Consider the following 24447-nt stretch of genomic DNA (forward strand, 5'->3'; position numbering starts at 1 on the left):
ACAATTGCTCAGTACAAATGGAGCTGGCATCCGAAACCACAGGGAGCGGGGGACTGACAGGACTGGAGACCCCGGGGAGACAGATGAGGAAGCTCATTTTGAGACTTAACCACAGGAAAGAATTTGCTCCAAACTGATAGGAACTCCAATTATTGCAATAAAGAATCCGAGTGGTGGAGAGCCGCCCAGGTGATACGGTCCCTAAGGGCCATCTTCCTAAGAGCTGGCACATTCTGACTGTGGGGCCCTCTGCGTGGCACCATCGGAGGACCCTTTCTGCCAGGACACCGGGCAGCAACCTGGGGCCAGGGGCTAGCGCTCCCAAGTGCGGTGAAGTGGCTCCAGGGAGTAAGCCTGGCATTCAGCTGAAGGTTTCCTTACAGCGGCCTTGCATCCACGTAGGGGGCTGTCTCTGTGAAATCCTGCCACGATGCCCTCATCACGTGACAGTTAACAGAAGCCTTACCCCAACTCTTTGGAGGTAACCCTGTTTCTCAAAGCAGTGCTTTGAGAGCTCCCCTTCTTCTGCCATTTGTCCCTGAGAAGTGTTCCGGGTTCCAGAAGGGTCTTCCACTTGGCAACCTTGTTCATTCCAGTTTGAATAGGCGCTTGCAATATTGGCGGTAGCATGCAAACAAGCCGACTAATGTAATTCTTATGTGCTAGTCTATGAGGTTGGTAACGGTGGTAGGAGTATACTAGGGCATTTATTCTATGAAATCAGCAAAGAAGAAAAATCTTGCTGCCTGGAAAGGCACTAAATTCATACCGACAGTACAAGTCAAAGTCTTAAAAAGAATATCACATTGTTTTGGTACATTAGCCTCACGGAGTCTAAGAAAGAAGCAAGTAACTGGGACTTCACGTATTAACTTTGTTCATAGAAGGGGAGGGAGGAACATGCTTACTGAACACAATGAAATGATGTAAATGAAGAGACACTTTGGAATTCCATTCATCAGTGATTGGAAATTATTCAGTTGGAATTGTCATCCAAAAGGGCAGTGGGCGGAAGCAAGTGGCCTTTTTTCCTGCCAATGGTGCTGACGCCCCAACAGCCACAGGGTGGGCTCCATAAGGAGGACACTGGTGTGATCCTGTCACTCTCCCTTCAGAGCTAACTCAAGATATCAAACCACCTTGAGAAAATTAATTATGAGCTTAGGATTGGGATGCCAAAACGGATCTCCCCCTACACACCAATTCCAATCAAGTGGTGGTTGTCCCCAGTGCCCTGCTGTGAGAGGTTCTGAGGCTGTGGAAAGAATATGACGATCAATAAATAACACCAGTCTTGGGTGTTCAGGGTGGAGGTGGTAGATGGCGGTATGCAGTAGTATTTTGGTTTCTGGTTTCTTTTTCTAGTGGAAAAACAAAACACACTATACTGCAGGGCAGGGCAGGGCAGGAATTCCTTGGGTTCCAAATATGTTCTCTTCTGGAGAGTTCAGTTCCAGAAAGTTCAAGTGGGAACATTTTACGAAAAGGGGGAAAACTTGAGACAAAAGGGCATGGGGATAAAAAAGTAAATTATTTGATCAATAAGGCTGCATTCACATGGAAAGGATGTCAATTCTTCATAGTAGGGGAGGGCATTTAAAATTGGGTTGGTACCAGGAAAATCCAATACCATCACATCTATTACTTGGGGTGAGAGGGAAATTTAGCAAAAATGAGGCTCTGAAATGTATGTCTAGTATTTACTAAGTCCTACTTTAAAAATCCTTAATTCTAGAATGATGATTTGTTGATACTAAAGTTTTTAAATATCTGAAATTCAAGTAGGCTGTACCAAATCATCTTACGGCAGAGCTAGCTAGCATCGCTACCCTTTTTGAGTAGGAGCTCCCACAATCTTGCGAACAGGTTGAAACTTCACTGGCGGTAAGGTCTATTATTTCAAAGTGGATGTCGGCTTCTCAGTCCCTCTGCTAAGCCATTTTAATAGGAATTGTTATCAGAGGACATGATCTAGAAATAGATGAAAATCAGAACCAAATGTTCATCTGCAAGACAAAACCCATTATCTTGCAGTCAGTCAAAAACAGATGCTAAATGAATGTGAACACTCATCCCAAAGGGGTTAAACTTTCAGTCAACACTGAAGCTTGAAATCATAGTCTTGTGAGGCTCCTTACAGCATGTTGCATGGTCCTGAGGACTGAAGAATCCACTCTTCGATTCCCTGAGCTCTGGATGCAGCACTCTTCAGATGACTGTGAAGTTGTTCTCAAAGAAACACACACCGATTCACAACTGTCCTGGTTAGCTCAAGGCAGGCAGTGAAGGGCCAGGCTGGGATAGAGAAGGCTTTTCACCTAGACTATGGACACTGTTCTCTTCTGAAGCCTCTAGTCACTTCTACTAAAAATAAAAATGTTCAGTGTGGAACTTTATTCAACTCTTGACAATACGGTGAATGACTAAAGATTCAACACTGTCTGCTAGCCTAGCATGCTCATAACAGTAACCCAGATGGGTATATATGGCATAATCATGACAGGCAGTCAAGATGGTAATTCAAAAAAACATCAAAATTATGAGGTATCAGGTATCAGATTTTCTAGGAAGACCATCACTGAAAGGTGCTAAGACAGAAGCTGACCCTCATGTTTCTCTTTTGCCACTAGAGGTGGGCAAGAACTGGACGAGCTGAAGTGTGTTTTATGCTAGAGAGAAAGAGGATGTAGACTTGTAGCCTCTCTGTTCCCAGAAGCAACGAAGCAGAGAGAGTCAGAGGACAGTGTGGGTCTAAGGTCCAAGGATGGAAACTCTGGCCTTTCAAGGTACCTTTCCAGCCGTATGACCCTCTAAGTGACTAGGCCTCCTTCTAGAATTTCTCTCATCTTTTACTGGATGACATCACAGCCAGGCATTTTATGTCATTTTGTTTTAATGTTTCTTTGCTATTCCCAGCCAGGAGAAAAAAAAGGGTTTGGTGCTCTGGGACCCGGCAGGAGGGAGAGGACAACCTGCTGCCCGCTCCCAGCGCTGCCTGACCTACGGGCCCCAGGCGGCAACCCCCTAGGTCGGTTCCTCCCAGGGCACTAAAGAATTCTCTTTTTGCTTCTAATGTAGTCCCATGATTTTATTTCTTAAGAAACTTGAGAAAGTTTACAGCTTTTGAAGTATTTGTCCATCCACTCAGTCATCTGCCCACCCAGGAGCTTTTAGGATCAAGTCAAAACCACAGTGTATCCACCGGGCTCCAGGGCAGAACCCGCATCCTCAGATGATTGTTGTTGCACACAGAAAATGAGGGAATACAACTAAGATGAATACCAGGGAGCTCCCAAATGGCAGTTCCATTTTCATTCTTTCATAAAGATCATAAAAAGCCATCATTACTCATGGTTAGCAATACACACAATCATTGTGCTACACTGTAAACCACACCTTCTGATCGACAGAAAATGAGAATAATTATTATAAAATAAAATAACAATGATAATAATGCCATAACTTAAGATCTTTCATGTAGTCCAGCTACAGAATTTATACAAAATGGAATAATTTAATGCAAACAATACTGCTCTCTGTATAAGTTAAACATTCTCCTTCATCCTACCTAAGCACTATAAATTATAGACACTAAATTTTAAATCAATGTCTCAACATAAAGTGTAAACAAATGGAGGGATCAAACAAGCAAAAGGAACTGCTCTAAATTCCCTCCGCCTTTCCTTTTTGGCTGATGCAATCAGTGACACCGAGGGAAGGGGGGGCAACAGTTTCATCTGTGTTGGAAATAGTTTAATACCTGTATGTGTAAGTCTTTCCTAATGTCCAACGTGATGCAGTGTCAAAGAGTTGAGCCAGGGTCTTCAGGTCTTGAGCCTAGAGAGGTTATTTGACAGTAACCTTTCTTGGAGAAAGAGACGGAAACTAGGCCAACACCTGTTTTTATATAAAATTCTAGATAAAAATTTCCTTGAAGCCAAGGCACCATGAAGTACCTTGGGGTGCTTTTCAAAGCCCAGGACCCCGGAGCCAAGCAGGACCTCATGCCTTGGACAGTGTCAGATCTTTCTAACTGCTGCTCGGCATCAGTTCTTTCCAGAAATTTCCAAATCCAATTGTTCCAAACTGCATTGATCCGGAGTGCAGTAAAATATACTTTACAAGTTGCATTTAAGGAAAATGCTGTTGTGGTGGGAAAGGGGTTGCCTTTTGCCAGTCGCTTCTTTTGCCTTTATGCCTGCTAGGGGTAGCCGGGCCCTAAAGCTTCCCGGATGGAATGAGTTAATGAATGAAAACGAGGGGGGTGGTTTGCGGTTGGACACTGGACAGACTCACACACATGCTAGCTGCCTTCAAAGTCTGTTCTGTTTGAATGAATATGACTCTAGTAGACAAGCAACCTGGTTCCACAAAGGGGCGGTCCCATCTTCTGCACGAGGTGGAACTGAGACACTGTTAGAATGTACTTTCACAAATTCCACATTTGCTTTTCTAATACTGTTGTAAATCCCCTTTTTCTCTTATCAGCACCCCACCCCCCGCCTTTTTTCCTAAAGGAAGTGGTCAACAGGTGGAAAGGAAATAGGCTAGAAGAAAATGGCACTTGAGTCTGAAAAATCAACACACTGGTCAAGGTCACACGTTTGTCAAGGTCATGACGATGACAGCATTAAAAAGGGAAGTATTTGTCAAAGACAAGGTTTGACGCTATCTGTAAGTCTCACTACCAGATGCTGCTTCAAATTTTTAAAATGAAATCAGCTTCCACAGGTGTAGTTGTCTTTTTCCTCCTAGAGTAAGCACATGCCCTCAAAGGCCTTGGGTGCAAGTATCTGGTCATCAATCTTTTCTAGGCCATTTCCATCACCTGTGTGGACAAGCTGGTTGAACTTAATGTGGTCTGTTCACAAGTTACCTGGAATTGCTTTTCCTTTGTTGTTCTTTGTTTTCTAAAATAATCCATATGTCTTGCTCTGGCTCTTCTTCAGTCACTTATGGCCAAAAAACTGGTCCCCTGTTCAAGTAGCAGTAATACCTCCTGGCCCCACAAATTCCCAAGGATGTTGCTCCTAAATTCCACTTCTTTCTTTTCTTTCTTCCTTTATCTCTCTCTCACTCTCTCTTTTTTTTTTGCAAGAATTATTGTCTCTCTATATATATCATATATAGTTCACTCTTTACAGTACAAAGTGTTAAAATGTCAAACAAAAATAAATATCAATGTTACAGTAGCTAGAATATTCAATAAAATAGATCCCTGCCATTCTTGATTGAAATGTTCAGTGAGACTTAATTTCATTTGGATATTTTTTTCCAGAGATTTGCGAAGTCTCATGTTCCTGTTATTGCAGCTCATTTCTAGGGGTAAGAAAGATGGGGCAGCTCTCTTCCCAGACAAAAAAGCAAGGAGAGAGGGGAAAGAGTCTGGGGGGAGGGGGGGGAACGATCTGAAATGCCAGTATAGTCATGAGATCTTCAGGATGGGTTTTCCTCCATTACCAAGTAGCAGAGCTGTAGTGTTTATTGGTCCTAACTGTGGCATCAGAACACTCTCCATCGGAAGAGTCACAGTCCGATTCTTCAAACTGCATAGGATTCTGCAAAGTCGAGACAAAATAAAACATTAATCCATTTGGGCAATCATTTAGTAAACACGTATCGGACACCTCCCACATGACAGGCACCATACTGGGTTGCTGGCTAAGACAAATGAGCCCAGGTCCCGCCCTTGCTGGGCTTCTGGAGAAAGAAGACCTAGAGAGGTGATGACAGCGATGATGATGATGGCAGTTACAGCAGGACCACCTCAGCCCCGCTTGCAGAGTGTTGGCTATGATCTGGGCACTGCTGTAGGGCTTTACGTCTAGAAATTCACTTAATCCTCACAAGCACTCTAGGAGACAGATGCCGTCATCACTCCCCCTTGCAGACGAGGGCACTGACCCACAGAGAGGTTAGCAGCTGGCCCAGCGTGGCAGCCAGGAGAGAACCCCAACTGGGCTTGGCATCCAGGCCGTCGGAGGCTGGGTGTGCACTCTTGGCCACCATGCTATCCTGCCTCCCAAGACAGGGACAGTCCTGTGCTGTGCAAGACCTCGAGCGTCCCATGTGCTATGAGAGCATCATCCAGGGGACGGTGGGGACATGGAGGAGCGAGACGGGGTCAGGAGCAGGTGATGTTTGACCTAATCTTAGAATGAAGGAGGCCTGAGCCGTTCGATGTTTGAGTCTCACTTGGGAGACCTGCCCTTACTGGGGAGCTCTGTGTATCTCTGTACTCTACTTACTTCTTGGAGGCACCTGTTTTATCTCATATACTTAATAATTATAAAGGCCGTAGGGACCCAGGCACGCTCTGACCCCAAAGAGCTACAGTGAGGAGAGGAGGAGGGAGAAGCCCCACCTCATAGCCACGTTCCTCTGCGCACAGCTTGCCCAGAGACATCTGCGTCTTCACGCGGCGCACAGCGCACTCCTTGTCAGAGAGCCCGTCTGAATGCGAGGATATCTCAATGGGGATCTCTGGCGTCTGGGACAGCAGGTCATCTAGCTTCTCCGCCAGGCGGTCTTCAAGTTTGTCCGCTAACTCATCAGGACTGTTGGAGTGGTCGCTGGTATTTCCCTCCTCTCCATCAGACACAGAGAAATTCTCAGAGCTAAAGGTGGAATACGACTGGCAGCTGCTGATACAGCGATGGGGCCTAGAACCACAAAGAACCAGAGGATCTTCATCACAGGCACAACTGCTGTTCTTCCCTCGCCTGTCAATCACAGCCTCGCTTCCCTCGCCTGTCAATCACAGCCTCGCTTCCCTCGCCTGTCAATCACAGCCTCGCTTCCCTCGCCTGTCAATCACAGCCTCGCTTCCCTCGCCTGTCAATCACAGCCTCGCTTCCCTCGCCTGTCAATCACAGCCTCGCCAAGAGGTCATCTCGGTTTCTCCCGACCCCTGAGGGAGATTCAAATACAGATAGATGGACACTATTTAATTTTAAAGCAAAGGAGAAGGAAATGTGACTCGCCCTTTTCATTTGGTTTGTATGTTTATGTGGCTAAACACTATATTCCAAAGCCGATGGCTACCACTGGTCTTTGAAAACCTCAGCCGGTCGGGTCACGGTGTGCACACGCACGCATGGTGTGGAGCCGTCCTGCTTCTTATGCACAGACCTCTCAGATTCTTACACGTAAGAGAGTCTTGGGAGATTCTTGGCCTAACTCATTTCCCAGACATAAAACTGGAGCCAGAGAAGGAAAGTGGCTTGTTCCAGGCCACATCACCTGAGAAGGCAGAGCTGCAGCTTGGGTTGGGTCTACTCAAAGCCCGCTCCGTGTCATTCTCTACCTCTCCCTCAACCCCAGCTGCGTTGCCTATTGGGCATGGCAGCCCTGAAAGGCCAAGTGCCTTTGCCCTGTCAGCTGACCCCCAGTGGGGATGAGCTTGGAAGGAACATTCACCCTGCAGCTGGGGGCACTGCCTCGTCAGTTAATGGCTCATTCCAGTTAACACGTGAGTTTAGCTCAGATGAGGCCAAATCTGTGGGGGGCAGGCAGGGGGCGGGATAATTTGCAAAAGTTCATTTCTTTCCCGTTGTTTATAAGTAGACTAGTAAATAAGAATGCTGTTAGCTTACGTTGGTTTCAAAACAAATAATAAAAGAAGACTGCCTTTTTCCTCTGTCATTGTCTGATCTTTCTGTATCTCTCAGTACAAAGTGATTTTGATGGCATATGATCTGAGGCTTGCCACTGACCAGGCCAGGTGATAGGCTGAGGTTGGGAGTGGTGGTGGTCGGCGGGGGGAATCAAGGACACCTGAAAAGAGCCCATGTGGGAAAGGGAAATTAAAGTAGGATTCATACAACATCTCAAGGCTGGTAACAGAAAGGAGATAGCGAGAAAAATGTTATAATATGAAAAGCAAAACCATGCAGTAAAAACATACATGTAATTTGCAGCTAAGGGCAGGAAGCCATTAAGTGGGCTGAGTTCATGGTGTTTCATGGGAACAAAGCTGGAAGTAATGTAACTGTGATGTCAGTAGAGTGAGTTCAGAGAATGAAAAGACATTTTACTGGGATCCAATCTCACTGCGTAGGAGAAACCAAGGAGATAATAAGGTAGCAATAGCAATGTGGCAAGAGTAGCTCAGGGGATGAGAACAGATTTCATTTTTGTGCAGTGTGGGGACCCAGAATACAATTTACCAAAGGAGTCTCTTGGTTTGCAGAGAATTCCTGTTTCTGGGCAGGTACACAAGCCTTCCTGGAGGGTTCTTAGAGCTTTACTCTTCAAGAACAGACCGTGTACTCACAGAAAAGGCTTTCTTGGAGGAAAACTAGCTTCCCTACTCCTACATGAAGGCAGCTCTTCTTCTAGAAGTAGGGGGATGTGGTCCTTCTTAAATTTAATCCTACCAGCAAAATTATTCTTTCTGGCTAGACAGGAAGCTATTTTTAAGGCTGGGCTGAAGGACAACTCAACCTAATTAATTATACTTAACTTGAGGCATACTATCCAAAGGCATGGAGAGTACTATGGACTGAATTGTGTCCACCACCTCCCCCACCCCAATTCATATGTTGAAGCCCTACCCCTAGTGTGACTGAATCTGGACATAGGTTCTTAGGAGGTAATTAAAGTCAAATGAGATCATAAGGGTGCAGCCATAATCCCATGGGACTGTGACCTTATAAGAGGAAGATCTCTTCCCTTCCCTTCCCTTCCGCACCCCTCTCTTCCATACCACCCCTCTCCCCCCACACCAGCCCTGTAAGGACACAGCAAGAAGGCTGCTGTCTGCAAGCTAGGAAGAGAGTCCTCACCAGGAACCCCGATCTTGGACTTCCCAGCCTCCAGAACTGTGAAAGATAAATTCCCATTATTTAAGCCACCAGCCTGTGGTATTTTATTAGAGCAGCCAGAGACTAATACAGGAAGGTACACCAGAAACTCATCAAATTATCCACAAAACAGCATGGCCATCTCTCATAAAATGCCCACTCCATTCTCAATTGTAACCCTGAATTCAAATTTATGTTCCTTATCTTGAAGTTCCTAAGAAATGAATTCTGATGAACTAGGATCCGCCATGCATAGTGAGCGGCCAAAATGTGGCAATGGGAAAACAGGAATGGTGAATTCGAATCTCCCGATAAGGTGGTTGTTCGAAGGTGACCTATGACTGAACAGGAGGTATGCCAAACTCAGGATTTTCCCCATTACCCGGAAAGCAGTACATGTGTTTGTTGGTTTTACCTCTGTCTTCGTGGAAATTCAACTTCACTATCTACTTCCCCTTCTTCCTCTTCAGAGGAGTCATCTCCACTCTGAGGAGAACAAGGAGAAAGAGTTTTATCTCAATCTGTCTCTCTTTCTCTCTCTCTCTCTCTCACACACACACTCCTTGTAAAAGATTTAATTATAATCAGAAGGCACTGAATAGCAGTTTGCTGAGTGTCATCTTTAAACATATATATTTTCAGGGGAGCCTGGGTGGCTCAGTCAGTTAAGCATCTGCCTTCAGCTCAGGTCAGGATCCCAGGGTCCTGGGATTGAGCCCCACATTGGGCTCCCTGCTCAGCGGGGAGTCTGCTTCTCCCTCTACCTGCCACTCCCCCTGATTGTGCTCTCTCTCTCAAATAAAATCTTAAAAAAAATAAACATAGATACTTTCATTCAGCAACCTTTCCTCGGTGTCCACGAGGACAGGCTCTGTCCTAGATGCTGGAAGACACACAGAACCGAGTAAATGAGTTTTGCCCTCCAGTAGGTAAGGACTCCATGAGACTATCCAAGGTGAGTGATGGGGAGGGGAAACTAGAGAGAAGGTCTTGGATTTGGGGGCAGTCTCTTGTAATCATTGTCATTCATGGTTCCAGGCCCTGACATAGGGACTCCACCAAGAAGTGCTCTTTCAGTTCTTCAAAACCCAAAAACTACTTTTTCCCTTCTATGTACCAATCACCTTTTCACTAATATTATAGTTACTATGCTCATTTGCACTGCTAAGGCATACATTATTTGAGGGTCAAACCATATCTTGTACCGTATTTCTCATTTCACCATGAATACAAAACAGGTGCGTAGTGCATTATGGAGTCAGCATGTTGGTAAGGATGGGGGAGCTCTGGTTGGGATATCTGAGGCCTTGGGATTGCCAGGGCTCTGTGGTTGATCTGGAAGGCTGAGTAAGTGTCTTGTCTGAGAAGATGATCTTCCTTCACCGGGAAGAGTCCATCTCTCTTCAAGAACATAAGAAAAGCCAAACTTAAAATCAACTGTCCTTACCCACAGAATCATGATGCACTGGATTAGTACCATCCATTGTGAGGTGGGTAACTGGGTCCAAGTAATTATACCAAAGGTTGAGGATAATTTACTTTTAAAGTCAGTTTTAATATACCATCACTCTTATCCATTTGTATTCTGATATGCTTTTTTGAGTAGAAAGGACAGGCATGGGGTTATATTGACTGCCAAGATGAACATTTACCCGAGGCACCGTGGAAGTGGATCTCGGTCAAGAGAAGTTGAATTGCCTTGTGGGAGTACTTTTCCAATGAGGCCAAATGTATAGGGTGTGTGCTCCCTGGGCTGCCAGCCCACAGAGTGCATCAAAATGGCATTAGGATGGTTCAAAGATACATGTTACTCAAGAGTGGACTGGGATGACTGCTAAAAGGTACAGGGTTTCTTTTTAGGATGATGAAAATATTCTAAAATTGGTGATGACTGCATAACTGTGAATAAAAGAACTGAGTGGTACATTTAATGGGAGAACTTTATGATACGTGAGTTATATCTCAATAAAGTTGTTACCAAAAAAATACACGTTACTGGCCATATAGGGGTGGGGGGAGCAGAGAACAGATGAACCCAAATTCACCACCCAAAACACAATGTAATCTCTGGGAATGCTTTGTCAGCAGCAGCACTGTATGTAGGGGAAGAAACACAGTTCTGAGACAGTAGCTCGGAGCCTCAACTTTTTTTTTTTAATTGAAGTATAGTTGATTTACAGTATTATATTAGTTTCAGGTGTGTAACGTAGTGATTCAACAATTGTATATATTATTCTCTGCTTGCCAAAATAAATACAGTTATCATCTGTTACCTTACACAGTTATTACAACGTTATTGACTATATTCCCTATGCTTTACTCTTCACCCCTTGTGAGTTATTTTGTAACTGGGAGTTTGAACCTCTTAATCCCCTTTACCTATTTCACCCATTCCCCCACCCTCCTCCCCTTTGGCAACTACTAATTTGTTTTTCATATTTATGAATCTATTTCTGGGTCTTTGTGTTTGTTCATTTGTTTTGTTTTTTTTAGATTCCACCTGTAAGTGAATGATATGGTACTGGTCTTTTTCTGACTTATTTTGCTTAGCATAATACCCTATAGGTCCATCCATGTTGTCATGAATGGCAAGATTTCATTCTTTTTTATGGATGAGTATATCCCATTGTATATATGTATGAATGTATGTATACACACACACACACACACACACACACCCCACATCTTCTTTATCCATTCATCCATTGACGGTTGTTTCCATATCTTGGCCATTGTAAACAATACTGTAATAAACACAGAGGTGCATATATTTTTCCTAATTAGTTATTTTGTTTTCTTTGGGTAAATACCCAGAAGTGAAATTACTGGATCACATGGTATTTCTATTTTTAATTTTTTGTGGAACCTCCATACTGTTTTCCACAGTGGCTGCACCAGTTTGCATTCCCACCAACAGTGCACACGAGTTCCCTTTTCTCCACATCCTCTCCAACTTGTTATTTCTTGTCTTTTTGATTCTAGCCATCCTGACAGGTATGTCAACTTCTTTTAAATGTCTAGTTGACTGAAACATACTAATTTACATTTTAGACCCTTTCATTCCTTCAACTGCACTCCTGATGAATGCTGACGAGATGAAGCAATGCTGAGAACTGAGTGGGTGTTTGCGCTGTACTAAACACTTTTCACACATAATCTTATTTTTAACTCATTAGCAAGATGAGCTAACATTTTTGGAAGGTTGTTACATGCCAGGTCCTGTTCTAAGTGCTTTATATGTGTTAACTCACTTAATCTTCACATCAACCAATGAGGCAGCGTCCACTATGCGCCCCATTTATAGACAAGGACACCAATGTTCACAGAGGTTCTAAGTGGAAGAGCCTTGCTTTGAACTCAGATCTCTCTGGCTGCCAGGTTCACTATGGTAGATTGCCTCCAAGCTCATAAACCCTAGGCAGCCAGTGGGTGAGGAGGAGAGGAACAGGTTTCAGTGATGGAGACCTCACTGGGTCATGATGGTTATTCATAAAGGCAGTGTTTTCCAAAATATATTGGTTTTTAAAAATCTTTTATTTTTTCTTAAGTAAGCTCCACACCCAACGTGGGGCTTGAACTCATGACCCCAAGCTCGAGAGTCACATGCTCTGCCGAGTGAGCCAGCCAGGCACCCATCCAAAATACATTGTGAAGAAAGCTAATTCCATGGGATATTAATAGATGTTATTTTTAAAGCCATTACGGCCAAATAGGTGAGGGAAATGCTGGATTAAACAAGGAACCATATGATTTTTTAAAGCCTAGGATTTGTCGATGTGCACTAGGAATCTCCAAGAGGGGACAGAGAATACTATGTTTTCCAAACTTGTTTTATAATGGGATCCTTCCTTCTTGCAACATCCATCAGGACTAGGCTAGGGTAGTTCTAGTTTTGATTACATATCCTTAGTATATGGTTATTTATCTATTTCTAAATTAGATACATTTGAATCGGTCCTCTGGTTCAGTAGTTCCTAAAGCACAGTCTCTAATCTATCCCTTAAGCAGTGGGGCGAGAGATTATTGAAAGTCAAAGAAACCTCTGTTCATGCTTTTGTCATCTCTTCCTTTTACAAAATAGACGCACAATGCAGGTTTTCTAACGCGCACATGACGGGCTCTGACATCCCGTGCTGAGGCTGTCATTACAGCTTACCTTTTGCAGGGGCCTTGTGTTTCGAGGTAGCATTGGGGGGGTGATGTGATGAGGGATGCCAAGGGATGACGCAGACCTACAGCCTTTGAATTCATTTTCTTCCATTTCCTCGGAACCTTGGGCATCTTCCGAGAGGGGATTGTGTGCTGGTGACTTGAAAAGGTCGGGGCTCCTCCCCACTGGCTCAGCAGAGGGTATGTCTAGGGACCCACACTGTTCTGGCCTGCACTGGAGGCAGGGCTCATAAGGCTCAGCCTGACAACAGCCCCAGGGGCCGGCTGGGCCCTCGTCGGGCTCAGAGCTTCTCCAGCAATCTGCTGCCATGGCCGTGGAGATGAGATCAGGGCTGGAGCCAGGCATCTGTCTTTGAGCATGGTTGCTGAGTGGGCTCCTCAGGGCTGCTGCTGGGCCAAAATATCTCAGGTTGTTGGCGCAGGTCGCAATGTCCTGTCCGTGCATATTGAGTCTGGGATGGTGACTCTGAGACACGGCAGGAGGGGCTTGCTGGTACTGCCGCTGCGGAGGATGATGGTGATGGGGAGAAGGGTACTGGGACGGAGCGTGGTGTAGGTAAGTGGGATGCGGTGAATTTTCCTGCGCTGGCTGGTTTTTCAAGATCCCTGCGAAGTCACCATGGCTGCCTCTGCTATTCCCTCGGCGGTGGCGTGGTTTGCTCCGGTAGCGGCTCTTGCTGCTTGAGGTGGACATTTTGGGACTTCCGGACAAAGGGGAAGCAGTGGGAGCCACCTCCACACTGGGGATACCTTCAGATCTCAGCAGATCTGGCCTGGGAGGGAAGGAAAGATTTCGTTTTAAACAGATGAAAACACATGCAAGTTGGGGGAAATGTAACCCAAACCTTAAAATACACACACCCCTTGAAACAGGAGGCACGTATGCAGAGATTTATCCGACGGAGATGACAGATGCGCATGAAGATGTGTGTTTCCAGGACGTTATGTTATATACTCTAGTTTAAAATAGCAGAAAATTAGAAACAACCTAGATGTCCACCTATGGTTCCTTCATTCCTTCTGGATTTTATTCTGTGCCTCACTAGCTGAGGTACCCAATCCCCTTTACAGTCTAATTCTACCCTACAGGTTTCTAGATCTCTTCCTTATAACCTCAGCTATCAGCCCGGTGCCAACATGCCAAGGCAGAGGCAAAGGTTTGCCCACGATCAGGAATCTGTCCGATGATGGATCTAGAGGGATCCCACAGAAGATCACAAATCACAGGGATCTGGCACAAGAGAAGGAAACCTCAGGTTAATTAGGCAAGAGGCCAAATTCAGGGACTTTGGTCTAGACATGGTCTGCTTGAGGTCTGGGACTCTGTCCATCCATCTGTGTATGGGAAGGACACTAGCAGGGAGCCTTGCTCACACTCAGTACTCAACCATGTTTAAGGAAGTGGGGAAATGGGGTGGGGACTGAGGAGAGGGAAACAGTACAGAGCCTAGGAGGTTGGACAGAGCCATCAAGAGGGCTTGTGAGGAGTGGTCTGGCATGGTCCCGGCTCCTCTCCTAGTCCTGCTGTCGAGTGCTCCCTGGGCTGGCCATGCAGATCATGTGCAAGAGCGAGCCAGAGCACACACTGATTTCAGGGTGCACAGGCAAACAATAAATGGCTTCTGAACCGAGGGACGGGTACAGGTGGAGACTCGAGGACACCAGAGAGCACCACTACTGCCTTCCTTCTTTGGAACCAAACAGACACGAATCTTCAGATTACAGAGCTGAAGGACCCAGACTTTTTTTTTTTTTTTTTTTTTAACAACAGATGCCTTTCTCAAATGAATTATGAGAAACTCAGTATATAAAATAGATATAGTAAGAGAACAGATTGGTGGTTACCAGAAGTGGGGGGTGGGGGAATGGGTGAAATGAAGGAAGAGGGTCAAAAGGTATAAACTTGCAGTTATAAAATATCTGAGTCCAGGGATGTAATGTACAGCCTGGAGACTATAGCTAATAGTACAGTTGCCCCTTGGGTAAAAAATCCAAGTATAACTTGGATTATACTTGGACCAAGTATAATCTTGGTCAAAAATCCAGGTATAACTTTTGACTCTAAAAAAACTTAAAAATAGCCTACTGTTGACCAGCTGCCTTATTGGTAACATAAACAGTCGATTAATACATATTTTGTATATTATATGTATTATATTCTGTATTCTTAAAGTAAGCTAGAGAAAAGAAAATGTTAAGAAAATCATAAGAGAAAATACATTTATGGTACTGTATTGCAAAAAATTCACATGTCAGTGGAACTGTGCAGCTCAAACCTGTGTTGTTCAAGAGTCAGCTGTACCACGTGGTATATCTGAAAGTCTCTAAGACATCTCAAAAGTTCTTATCACAAGAAAAAATATATATAACTATTTGTGGTGATGAATGGATGTTAACTAGACTTATCGTGGTAATTATTTCATAATATATATGTATATTGAGAGGTTATGTTGTACACTCCAAACTAATATAATATGTCAATTATATCTCATAGTCCCCCCCCGCCCCTGCCCCAGATATAGTGGGACAGTTGGGGGGAGGGGAGAGCAGAAGCCCCTCCTTGCTGGGCTCCCCCTCCTTGTCCTCTCGACTTCTGCAATAATCCCTGACATCTCTCTGCAAGCCCTAGGGTGTCCCAGACCTTGCTTGAAAACCACAGATATAGTCCCACCTCTACCTTATGTGATGAGGAAACCGAAACCCAAGGTGGCTCATGGTCTCACAGTGCATTACCAGCAGAATCCAGACAAGAAGTCTCTCCTAATCCCCAGACTGGCTTATTGGAGATTCAGAGGACAAGGTTAAAGGTGCCGACAAATCACTCAGGGCTTATTAAAATGGTTGAGTCGGTCAGGTCTAAGATGGGGCCCAAGAGTCTGCATTTCTAACACACTCTCATGTGGTGCTGAAATGAGGACCACATGTGAATAGGAAATGAGCCAGCATGAGGCTGTAGGAGATGTGTTTTCCTTCTTTTTTTGGGAGAACAGTTAAAGGCTTGTCTGAGCACAGAAGTCCCAGGTAATACTGGTCTATGACAAGGTGGGCAGAGTATTGTGCTGCTGTGAGCATCTTCCTGTCTCAGGTTCATGGTTCTGTGGTCAGCTGGCCACCTTGTGCCACAGAAAGTCTGTGGACTGAGGAGGTCCTGGGGCTTTTATTGAGGCAAGAGAGCCCTCTGAGGCCCAGTTAGGGGCATCTACTTACACAGCGACTAGCTATGGTGGGATCTAGAAGAGGGTTGCGGTGAAAGTGTCCTAAGTCAGGTGAAGGCTGCTTTTATTGAACCTGGCAGTGCAAAAATCACAGAATAACAATGATACAGCACTTCACAGTTGACAAAGCACTTTACAGTATATAAAACACTTATTTCCTACTATTCATTTTTCCAATATTCATTTTACAGATAAAGGCACTGAGGGATCGAGAGGTTAATTGGCTTGTGTCCATCACAAAGGAAGTAAACGGCAGAACTCCTAACTGGCACTCAAGTCTTTTGACATTAAGGAATAGTTCTTGCCCCATTCCAAGCCTCTCCTTATTATGAGTATTTAGACCATTGTATTGGATTACACTCACTTGTAACAGGCTTTGTGGATCCATAATTGAGTCTGATTCTCTTCTTTTTAGTCCCCAGCTGAACCCACATTTACACCTAGGCCAAAGGATGGTGGATGGTTTTCCCTCTCTGATCTCCTCCCAGGTCACTGGACTTCTGACTTAATCACTGGACTGTCCAAATAATCTGTAACTGACATCCTCCAGGGGCCAATCAACTGAGAGCAGAACTCTTTGCAGCTCAAAGACCCATTCCAGATTGTCTTCCTGCATGAGTTCAGTCAGCTTGTCCACTAAGCATCTGCTGGTGATGGCAAACTCTCCCAAACATATTCCTCACAGCCAACAGTAAAAGTAAACATGAGCTCACATTTGGAAAAATGAAACAGTACTATTTTCTCCTCCAAAGCTCTTAGTTTTAACTGTAGCAGAATGCAGGGAGGAGCCAGCAGGTGAACTCAGTCTCCAATTAAGACATTAAAAGAAAGAGGTGCTGGGATCCTCAGAGGGTTTTGCCAGGTGCCATCTGCAATTTCTCAGAACTTGACTAGAAGGTGATCGGGGGTGGGAAGTAAAAGCAAAACTGGAATTAATCCATATAATTACTCTTTAGTAGTTTAGATTTATATTAGTCATGCTATGGTAGTATGGCTGCCATTCTGGAAGCCTTAAAATACATTCTTTGTTTGCATTTTGTCATGACCTTTATTCTTACTGCATTTTACAGTAGACCATTGGGTCTACACCCCAGGTTTTAGGGACATTTCTTTCCTTTACATTAACTTGGCTAGAATAGAATCCACTCTCCACTATTTGGGAGGAATGGGCATCTAGTAGAGCCTGGTAATAAAAACTGACTGGAAGAGCATTCTAATATTAAACTAGTATAAGGAAAATGCATTGTAAAGGAAAGGGTAATCTTCCTTTTTTTTTTTAACTATACAAAAACTCATTTTTTAGCACCTGTGATTTGTAAGGTGATTTCACATTTCTCTTATTTAAACTTCGCAGAAATCCCATGCAGGAATACAATGAGGGGCCCTACATGGTTAGGTACAGGTAATTATCAGAGCCCCTGCTTTTGTTTTTTGGCAGTGGATTTACAGGCACTTATTACATTATTAAAAAGAACTAACTAAATGAGTAAGTAAAAGTGGGACACACGTGGATCAATGTCGCATAAAACAAGAATTATGATTAACCCAATTCTGTGCACTAGGAGTCAAAAGGAGAAAAAGAAATCTCATGTGTGATCATTATGCCATTTTACCCATGGGGCTGAAAGAGGTCAAGTGACACGGCCCACATCATACAGCTTGTAATAATAGGCAGAGCTGGGATTTGAATTCACGTCCGCCTGGTCCTCAGTTTATTTTTCTTTTCCCTATGCCATGCTAAGACAATAAATATGTACGTCTCAGAGAGTAAAAACTAGATTCCTAGAGTTCATGACACATCCTCTCACTTTCCTACTCTGTTTTATCTAGAGGCAAGGGTGCCCGTGATGAGCTACAGAGTGGACACACCATCACGGGATAATGTATTTTGGGGGATATTTTCCCATTTCTCTGAATGTCAGGTTGGCCCAGATGTCTCACCGTTTGGTCTGCATCCCTGATTTATGAGGCGTGCCTTTCCTCTTCATGAGTTTCTCCATGGCATTGGGGTGGATTATTGGACGGACGGGGTGTCGTTTGTAGGTTCCAGGATACTTCTTTTCCACTGCTTGCTCACGCCTGCGGAATGAAAGGAAGAGCCACAGCTCAGTCACGGCAGACAGAAAAGATGGGCAGGAAGTTTTCACAGGCTAATTCCACTCACAGATTCTGGTCACCCTTAACAGATACACACTATTTGAATAACAACACTACAATTCAGGTTAAAAGGAAAAAAAAAAGATGCTCAATTCAACTAATCTGACTTCACTGTGCTCTTCCACTCTCTGGTGCACTCAGGGGCTGACCTTCCCTCCCCCAACATACCTCATGAGAGACACAGTAGAAGACCTACTTATTTTCAGTTATTGTTTTGGTCGGGACCACCGACCGGGGTCTCCTGTCATTGTCAAGAATCCCTTAAACCACTTTCCTCAGCCACCTTATTTCCCCAGGGGGCAAAAGCCTCCCCCTCATCCACACCAAGCTTTTCTTGAGATTTCTTGAGATGAGGACTCCCTTCCTGGAGCCCTTTGGCAGGGTGAAGTTGCAAATGTTGGTCAAATGCTCATTCCTCTATAACAAACTCTACAGCAACTCCACCCAACTGAAACTTCACCGAGGAAGGGACCTGGGCACAGCACATCCCTTAAGGAATGCTGGGTGAGTGAATAAAGTATCTGCCATTTTAGGTTTGAGTAGTACCAACATGGTGGAACAGTATTTGGGCTGATTGATAGACCCGACTCAGGAACAACAGACAGAAGTCTGGATACATACTTAATGAGCTCCTTCTCCCGCATTTCTAGCTGCAGCATAATAGCACTCAGTTCCATGTATAAATTATTAGCCCGCTCAAGTTTTCTCTCATAGTGTTCACGAATATCCAGAGCATGCCTATCAAAGAAAAGAGAGGATCAGCGAAGCTGACTACCTTGGGGGAGAACAAAGAACAGTTCTAATGAAATAAGAACCAGGATGGTTTATCTCAAAAGCATTTGTCTGAGGGCTGTCTAAATTTAAGGATTCCTTGTCTGATGTAATGACTCGGACAAGATGGAGTGGGAGATGGGCAACCAAGCTTTCCCTTGGTTTATCCTTAGGGGCCACATCCAGCCATACAGAATAGCCAGAGGGAGGCACAGATAAAAATCAGATTGTGATTTGTGTATAATGTGTAGCCTTTGTCTGTGAGGCATTGACAATACCTTAATAAGAATACTGTATAATATACTCATGTTCATGGAAATATGCAATTAAGGCTGACCCCCTGGCCCCGTACTTATCTACGGCACAGATCCTGCCTAATACGATGGGTATCTATGGCTACATTTTGTACCCCTCAAACAGTCATAAGCATCTTGAGACCAGGAACTACATCTTATAAAGCGCTGCCTTCCACATCACCTAGGACAGGCACCGAAGGAAGAAAGAGCATGGCTCCAGGAGCGCTGGCTGCAGAGATATATTAAAGGAGGATAACAAAGTTACAGGGAGTGGATGGGACAGTGGGACAAAGGAGGGCTCACTTTGGGGGCAACTTTTAAAGAGAATTAACAGGAAGTAGCAGAGGTGAAAGGTGTGTAGAAGGTGAAATGGTGATTCACAAAGCGAGTTCCTGCCAGTATCTGCAGATCTAGGGATGAGACGAGGTGGAGGAGAGAGCAGCCCACCTGAGCTCTTCTCTGCGCCTCCGAATCAGTTCTTCATCTAATCGGTGTATACAAGTTCCCTCACTTTTGATCTTCTCAAAGTGTTTTTTCACCTCTTCTCTCCATTCAGCCTGGGTGAGGACAAAATAGAATTTGTTAGTACCCGAGGAGTTTCAGCCCCTGATAAAACCATAGGGTCAGGCGCGGGATGGTATTCCCCTACACGTTTTTACTGAAGAGCTTACAGAATAAACGTTCAATAAATATTAGTTGATAGCAAAATAGCTCATGCTCCTGTATCTGCAGCCCCCCCCACCATGACCTCATTTTCTGTATTTAGTCCAACGTGGGATGCCATCTCTTTTCCAGTTTCCTTGCCATACTGGCCACCAGAAATATCACAGCCGGCATACTGGCCATCACCTCTGGAACAAGAGAGCTCAGTTTTAAGTGAAGATGATGGCTGAGATGGCCTGGCCAAAAAGAGAGCTCTTCTAACCATCTGGTATAAGTACGTGCCAGTGAGAATATGATCGTGTTTAATTGGCACCAGAATTTCTCTTAGGTTTTGTTTATGAAAATATCTTGGGGCGCCTGGTGGCTCAGTCGGTTAAGCATCTGCCTTTGGCTCAGGTCATGATCCCGGGGTCCTGGGATCGAGCCCCACATCAGGCTCCCTGCTCTGTGGGGAGTCTGCCTTTCCCTCTACCTCTGCCTGCCTCTCTCTGTGTCTCATGAATAAATAAAATCTTAAAAAGAAAAAAAGAAAATATCTTGAAAAAATATTTGGAGTAGAAGAACAGGGCATGAACAGCAGGACTCGGGAATAAAAACATAGGGAATTCTACAGGAATTGGGGAGTGAGGGAAAGAACAGGAAAAGAGAAAGAGGAGGAGAAAAAGTATGGCTAAACAATGTAGTAGTTCGACAAAATTTTTAGAATGGGGATGAATACCTAATATGTGATTTCAGTTATTCAAAATGTAAGCCTCTTCCAATTTCCAAAAACTTTAATAAAGTCTCTGACATTCACCTTTGACTTTGGATGAGTGTTTTGTTTTTTTTTTAGACATCAAGAAAAGGTGCTGAACTTCATGTTTGGGTCAATGACAGGATAAAGATAAAGGAACAACCACAAAATGGCAGGGATGGGGCCCAAAAATTTTAGGAAGGCAGAGTGAGAGTGACCATGAAATTATAAATCTCCCAGGAATTCACAGACTATGTTAGGACACTGGGATTTCCACAAGGCATGGAATTCCAAGCCAATTTTATCTAAATTTTAGGGGTTAGAAAAACCTCTGCTGGAATATAGTCTACAGACAGTTTCTAGAAAACAGCTAAAGGAGATGTCTCCTCAAATTACATATAAATTACAATCACAAGAAGCTAATGAGATTAAGATAATTTCCAGTAAAGACTAAATGTATAACTAAATGCCTCTAAATATTCTTCCTCTGGAGCTATTCTATTACCTTGAGATTCATGTTTAAAATGATTTCTCTAGATCATGGAAGAAGTCATGCTTAAGTAATTGTGAAATTACAGAAGGTTTCTCCCCAAATTTGCTGTTTATCATTTACTTTTTTTTTTTAGGATTTTATTTATTTTTTGACAGAGAGAGAGAGCATAAGCAGGGGGAGTAGAAGGGAGAGGGAGAAGCAGACTCCCTGCTGAGCAGGGAGCCTGACGTGGGGCTGGATCCCAGGACCCTGGGATCAAGACCTGAGCCGAAGGCAGACGCCTAACCAACTGAGCCACCCAGGCACCCCTCTCATTTACTTTTATAAAGGAAATTATATTGTAATTATTTAGAAAGTGATCATCCTGCTTATCTGCTTATAATATGCTAGATCTTCATATATATATATATATATATATATATATATATATATATATATATATATATGTATATATATATATATTGACTGACCATTGGAGAAAGATTTCTGTCAGTCAGTTGACTTTTGGGACCAAACCTGCCAAACAACGTCATCAGAAAGTAAAGGTCGTCAGAAAGTGAAGGTCATCAGAAACTCAGATCCAGAATGCGCTGCCCATTGTTTGGTAACAGTCTTTGACAGTATTAAGCAATGAATGCAAGTTTGGTTGAGCCTCCAGTAATGCTGTTCTTGCAATCATCAGATCAAAGTCTGAAGGAAGAATACCTGAGCTTTAAGAAGCCTAAGATTGACAATCAAGAGTTGTTAGACCAAAAAAAGGTAAGGGAGAGGGCCAGGTTTGGGCCTTAAAGTGTCCTCTTTTATGCAAAAACATATCTGTAGACACCAGTACAATACCTAAAGAAAGGACCAGGAAAAGGAATATCTCCCTCTGGTGGTCAGGAATCAGCTGTCACAGAACAGATTTTTTTTTTTTTAAATTCTTGAAAATCTTGAGGAAATAAACCTCCTAATATCTAGCTTATGGGAATGGAAATAAAGAGAACCTTTTGAAGATTGAATATTGAAACCTATTAAAAAAGTAGATTTTCAAAAAGAAGTCCCCCCTCCCCCCCCACCATGAAGAGGGAACAGGATGTGTGGGAAAACCCCAGGTCCTGATTCATAATGTATTTCCCCCAAAGCTATGGTGTTACTGGAAGAGGTTAATTTTGGAGTTCCATCATGCTTAGAATCTTTACATAATAGGAGCTCCAATTTGCACTTAACCTTCAGTTCAGACATGTCTGGGCATATCTGAAGAAATGGAAGGTGGGTAGGCCGGAAGCCAGTTTGCACAGAGACTGAGGTGCCTCTGAGAGAGAATGTGGCACAAGAGAAAGGAGAAATCCTGCATGAACCTGACCTGTAACAAAGCCACCATCATAGGAGTGGAGGAGCATTTCCCAGTGTTTCATTAAAATATCTGTAAAACACTGGGCCATAACCAGCACTGCTCTGTTACCTTTAACCAAGTGTAACTCAACAGCGAAATTGGAAGAGTTCATTGTGTAAATAGAACAATGTGCAGCTTTGGAATCTTGAGGAGTCCAGAGCTTTAGTTACAGGAGGAAATGGCAGCTCCTGATGGGTGAGGCAGTGCCTTAGGATATGGCGGCATCCAGTGGATGCCAGCTGGGCCTGTGGTCTTGTAGCAGAAAACAGAGCTAACCCACAAGGTAATACCTCGCAGACACCAGCAGGAGACTGCTGTGTCAGGCCAGTCAGTGGAAAGCAGAGCAGATGTTACTATGAGGTTACTGAGATCCCCACTCTTCACTGGGGATTCCCTCCAAATGCATGTGAAGGGGTCAAGGGAGGGAGTAGGGGGTGCTTCACAAGGTATTCAAGTCCCGGGGAAGCAGGTAAGGGAAAAATCCAGTGAAACTTGGGTTTTTACCATTAGTGGGATCCTTTTTATATCCTAGATAAGGCCTGGGAAAGGCCATCCCATTTAAAAGGTTTTTGTCTTCTCCAGCCTTCCAGTTATTCAATCAGTAGATTGAACAGGTAAATTCAGAGAGACAGAAAGTAGAACAGAGATTACCAGGGGCCAAGGGGAGGAGGGAATGGGAAATGACTGCTTAATGGGGTGATGAAAACTTTTGGAAATAGTGGTGACAGTTTCACAATGTTGTCAATTTAATTAACGTCACTGAACTGTACACTTCAAAATGGTTAAAATGGAAAATTTTGCATTATTCATATTTTACCGCAATTTTTTAAAAAGGAAAAAAAGAAGTGGAGCCAGTTCCAGCCTAGCTGGAGGAATAGAGAAGCAGGGTGTTGTGGGGCTAAGTAGCAGGAAATCAGAGATTCTGAGTCAGAAAAGACTCAAGAGGTCATCAAGTCCAACTCTTGACTGGCACAGGAATCCTCTTTACTCCCTTCCCGGGTGAGTGCCCAGCCTCTACCTAAGGACCTACTTGCTCGTGATGAAATTGTTTTGTTTTTTTTTTCTTAAGTTTTAAAAATTTATTTAAGTAATCTCTCTACCCCACGTGGGGCTCAAACTCATGACCCCAAGTTCAAGAGTTGTATGCCCTTCCAACTGAGCCAGCCAGGGGCCCCATGATGAGATTACTTTTAAGGAGTACAGTCTGTCCCTATAATGAACTTTGTGTGTCTGCAATTCCTAGCCTCTGAATTTCTGGGTGGTCGCAGTGGTACTCAAAAGGGAACCAGACTGGTGCAAAGCAGAGTGTGGGGGAAGGGCTTAGAAGCAGAGCACAAGGCCCACCTAGCAATGGGGATCTGGGACCCCACTGAAATGTTTTCTAACAACTGATATCCAGTGCTGGGGTGCCTGGCTGACTCGGTCAGCACAGCATGCGGCTCTCGATCCAGGGTTGTGAGTTCAAGCTCCACATTGGGCGTAGAGCTCACAAAAAAAAAAAAAAAGAAAGAAAAAGAAAAAGACTGATAGCAAATGCAGTTGAATACCAGGAGAAATAGGTTACTGTGTAGGAATGAGAAGCAGCTTTGGCAGAATGGAATACTGTAGTGGAATCGGCTGCTGTGTTCATCTGTGCTATAGAAGCTGCTGAGAAACAGCGGAAGGAGTCAGCTGGGCTCCTGGCAGTACTCCTGACGACAGTTTTGGTGGAAAGTGGAGACCCGTGGCTTCCAACCACGGACAGGATGTGGACCGGGCTCTGTCAGCAGG

The 24447-nt window shown here is 44.1% G+C and overlaps 1 protein-coding gene across 7 annotated transcripts in view; it reads right to left on the reverse strand.

The window, feature by feature from the left end:
* Positions 1-4528: 4528 nt before the first annotated feature.
* The window catches only part of MAP3K13 (mitogen-activated protein kinase kinase kinase 13), a 161010-nt gene continuing 141091 nt past the window's right edge, over positions 4529-24447 (reverse strand). For all 7 annotated transcript variants that reach the window (XM_078068190.1, XM_078068192.1, XM_078068188.1 and 4 more), the window contains 7 exons: positions 19861-19970; positions 18968-19084; positions 18131-18268; positions 12961-13747; positions 9220-9290; positions 6365-6662; positions 4529-5558 (listed from right to left, as the gene is read on the reverse strand). In XM_078068190.1, the coding sequence (XP_077924316.1) occupies positions 5457-5558; positions 6365-6662; positions 9220-9290; positions 12961-13747; positions 18131-18268; positions 18968-19084; positions 19861-19970 (1623 nt within the window). In that variant the 3' untranslated portion in view covers positions 4529-5456. The remainder of the gene's footprint in view (positions 5559-6364; positions 6663-9219; positions 9291-12960; positions 13748-18130; positions 18269-18967; positions 19085-19860; positions 19971-24447) is intronic.

Source organism: Halichoerus grypus, chromosome 1 (genome assembly GCF_964656455.1).
Source record: "Halichoerus grypus chromosome 1, mHalGry1.hap1.1, whole genome shotgun sequence".
Lineage (NCBI taxonomy): Eukaryota > Metazoa > Chordata > Mammalia > Carnivora > Phocidae > Halichoerus > Halichoerus grypus.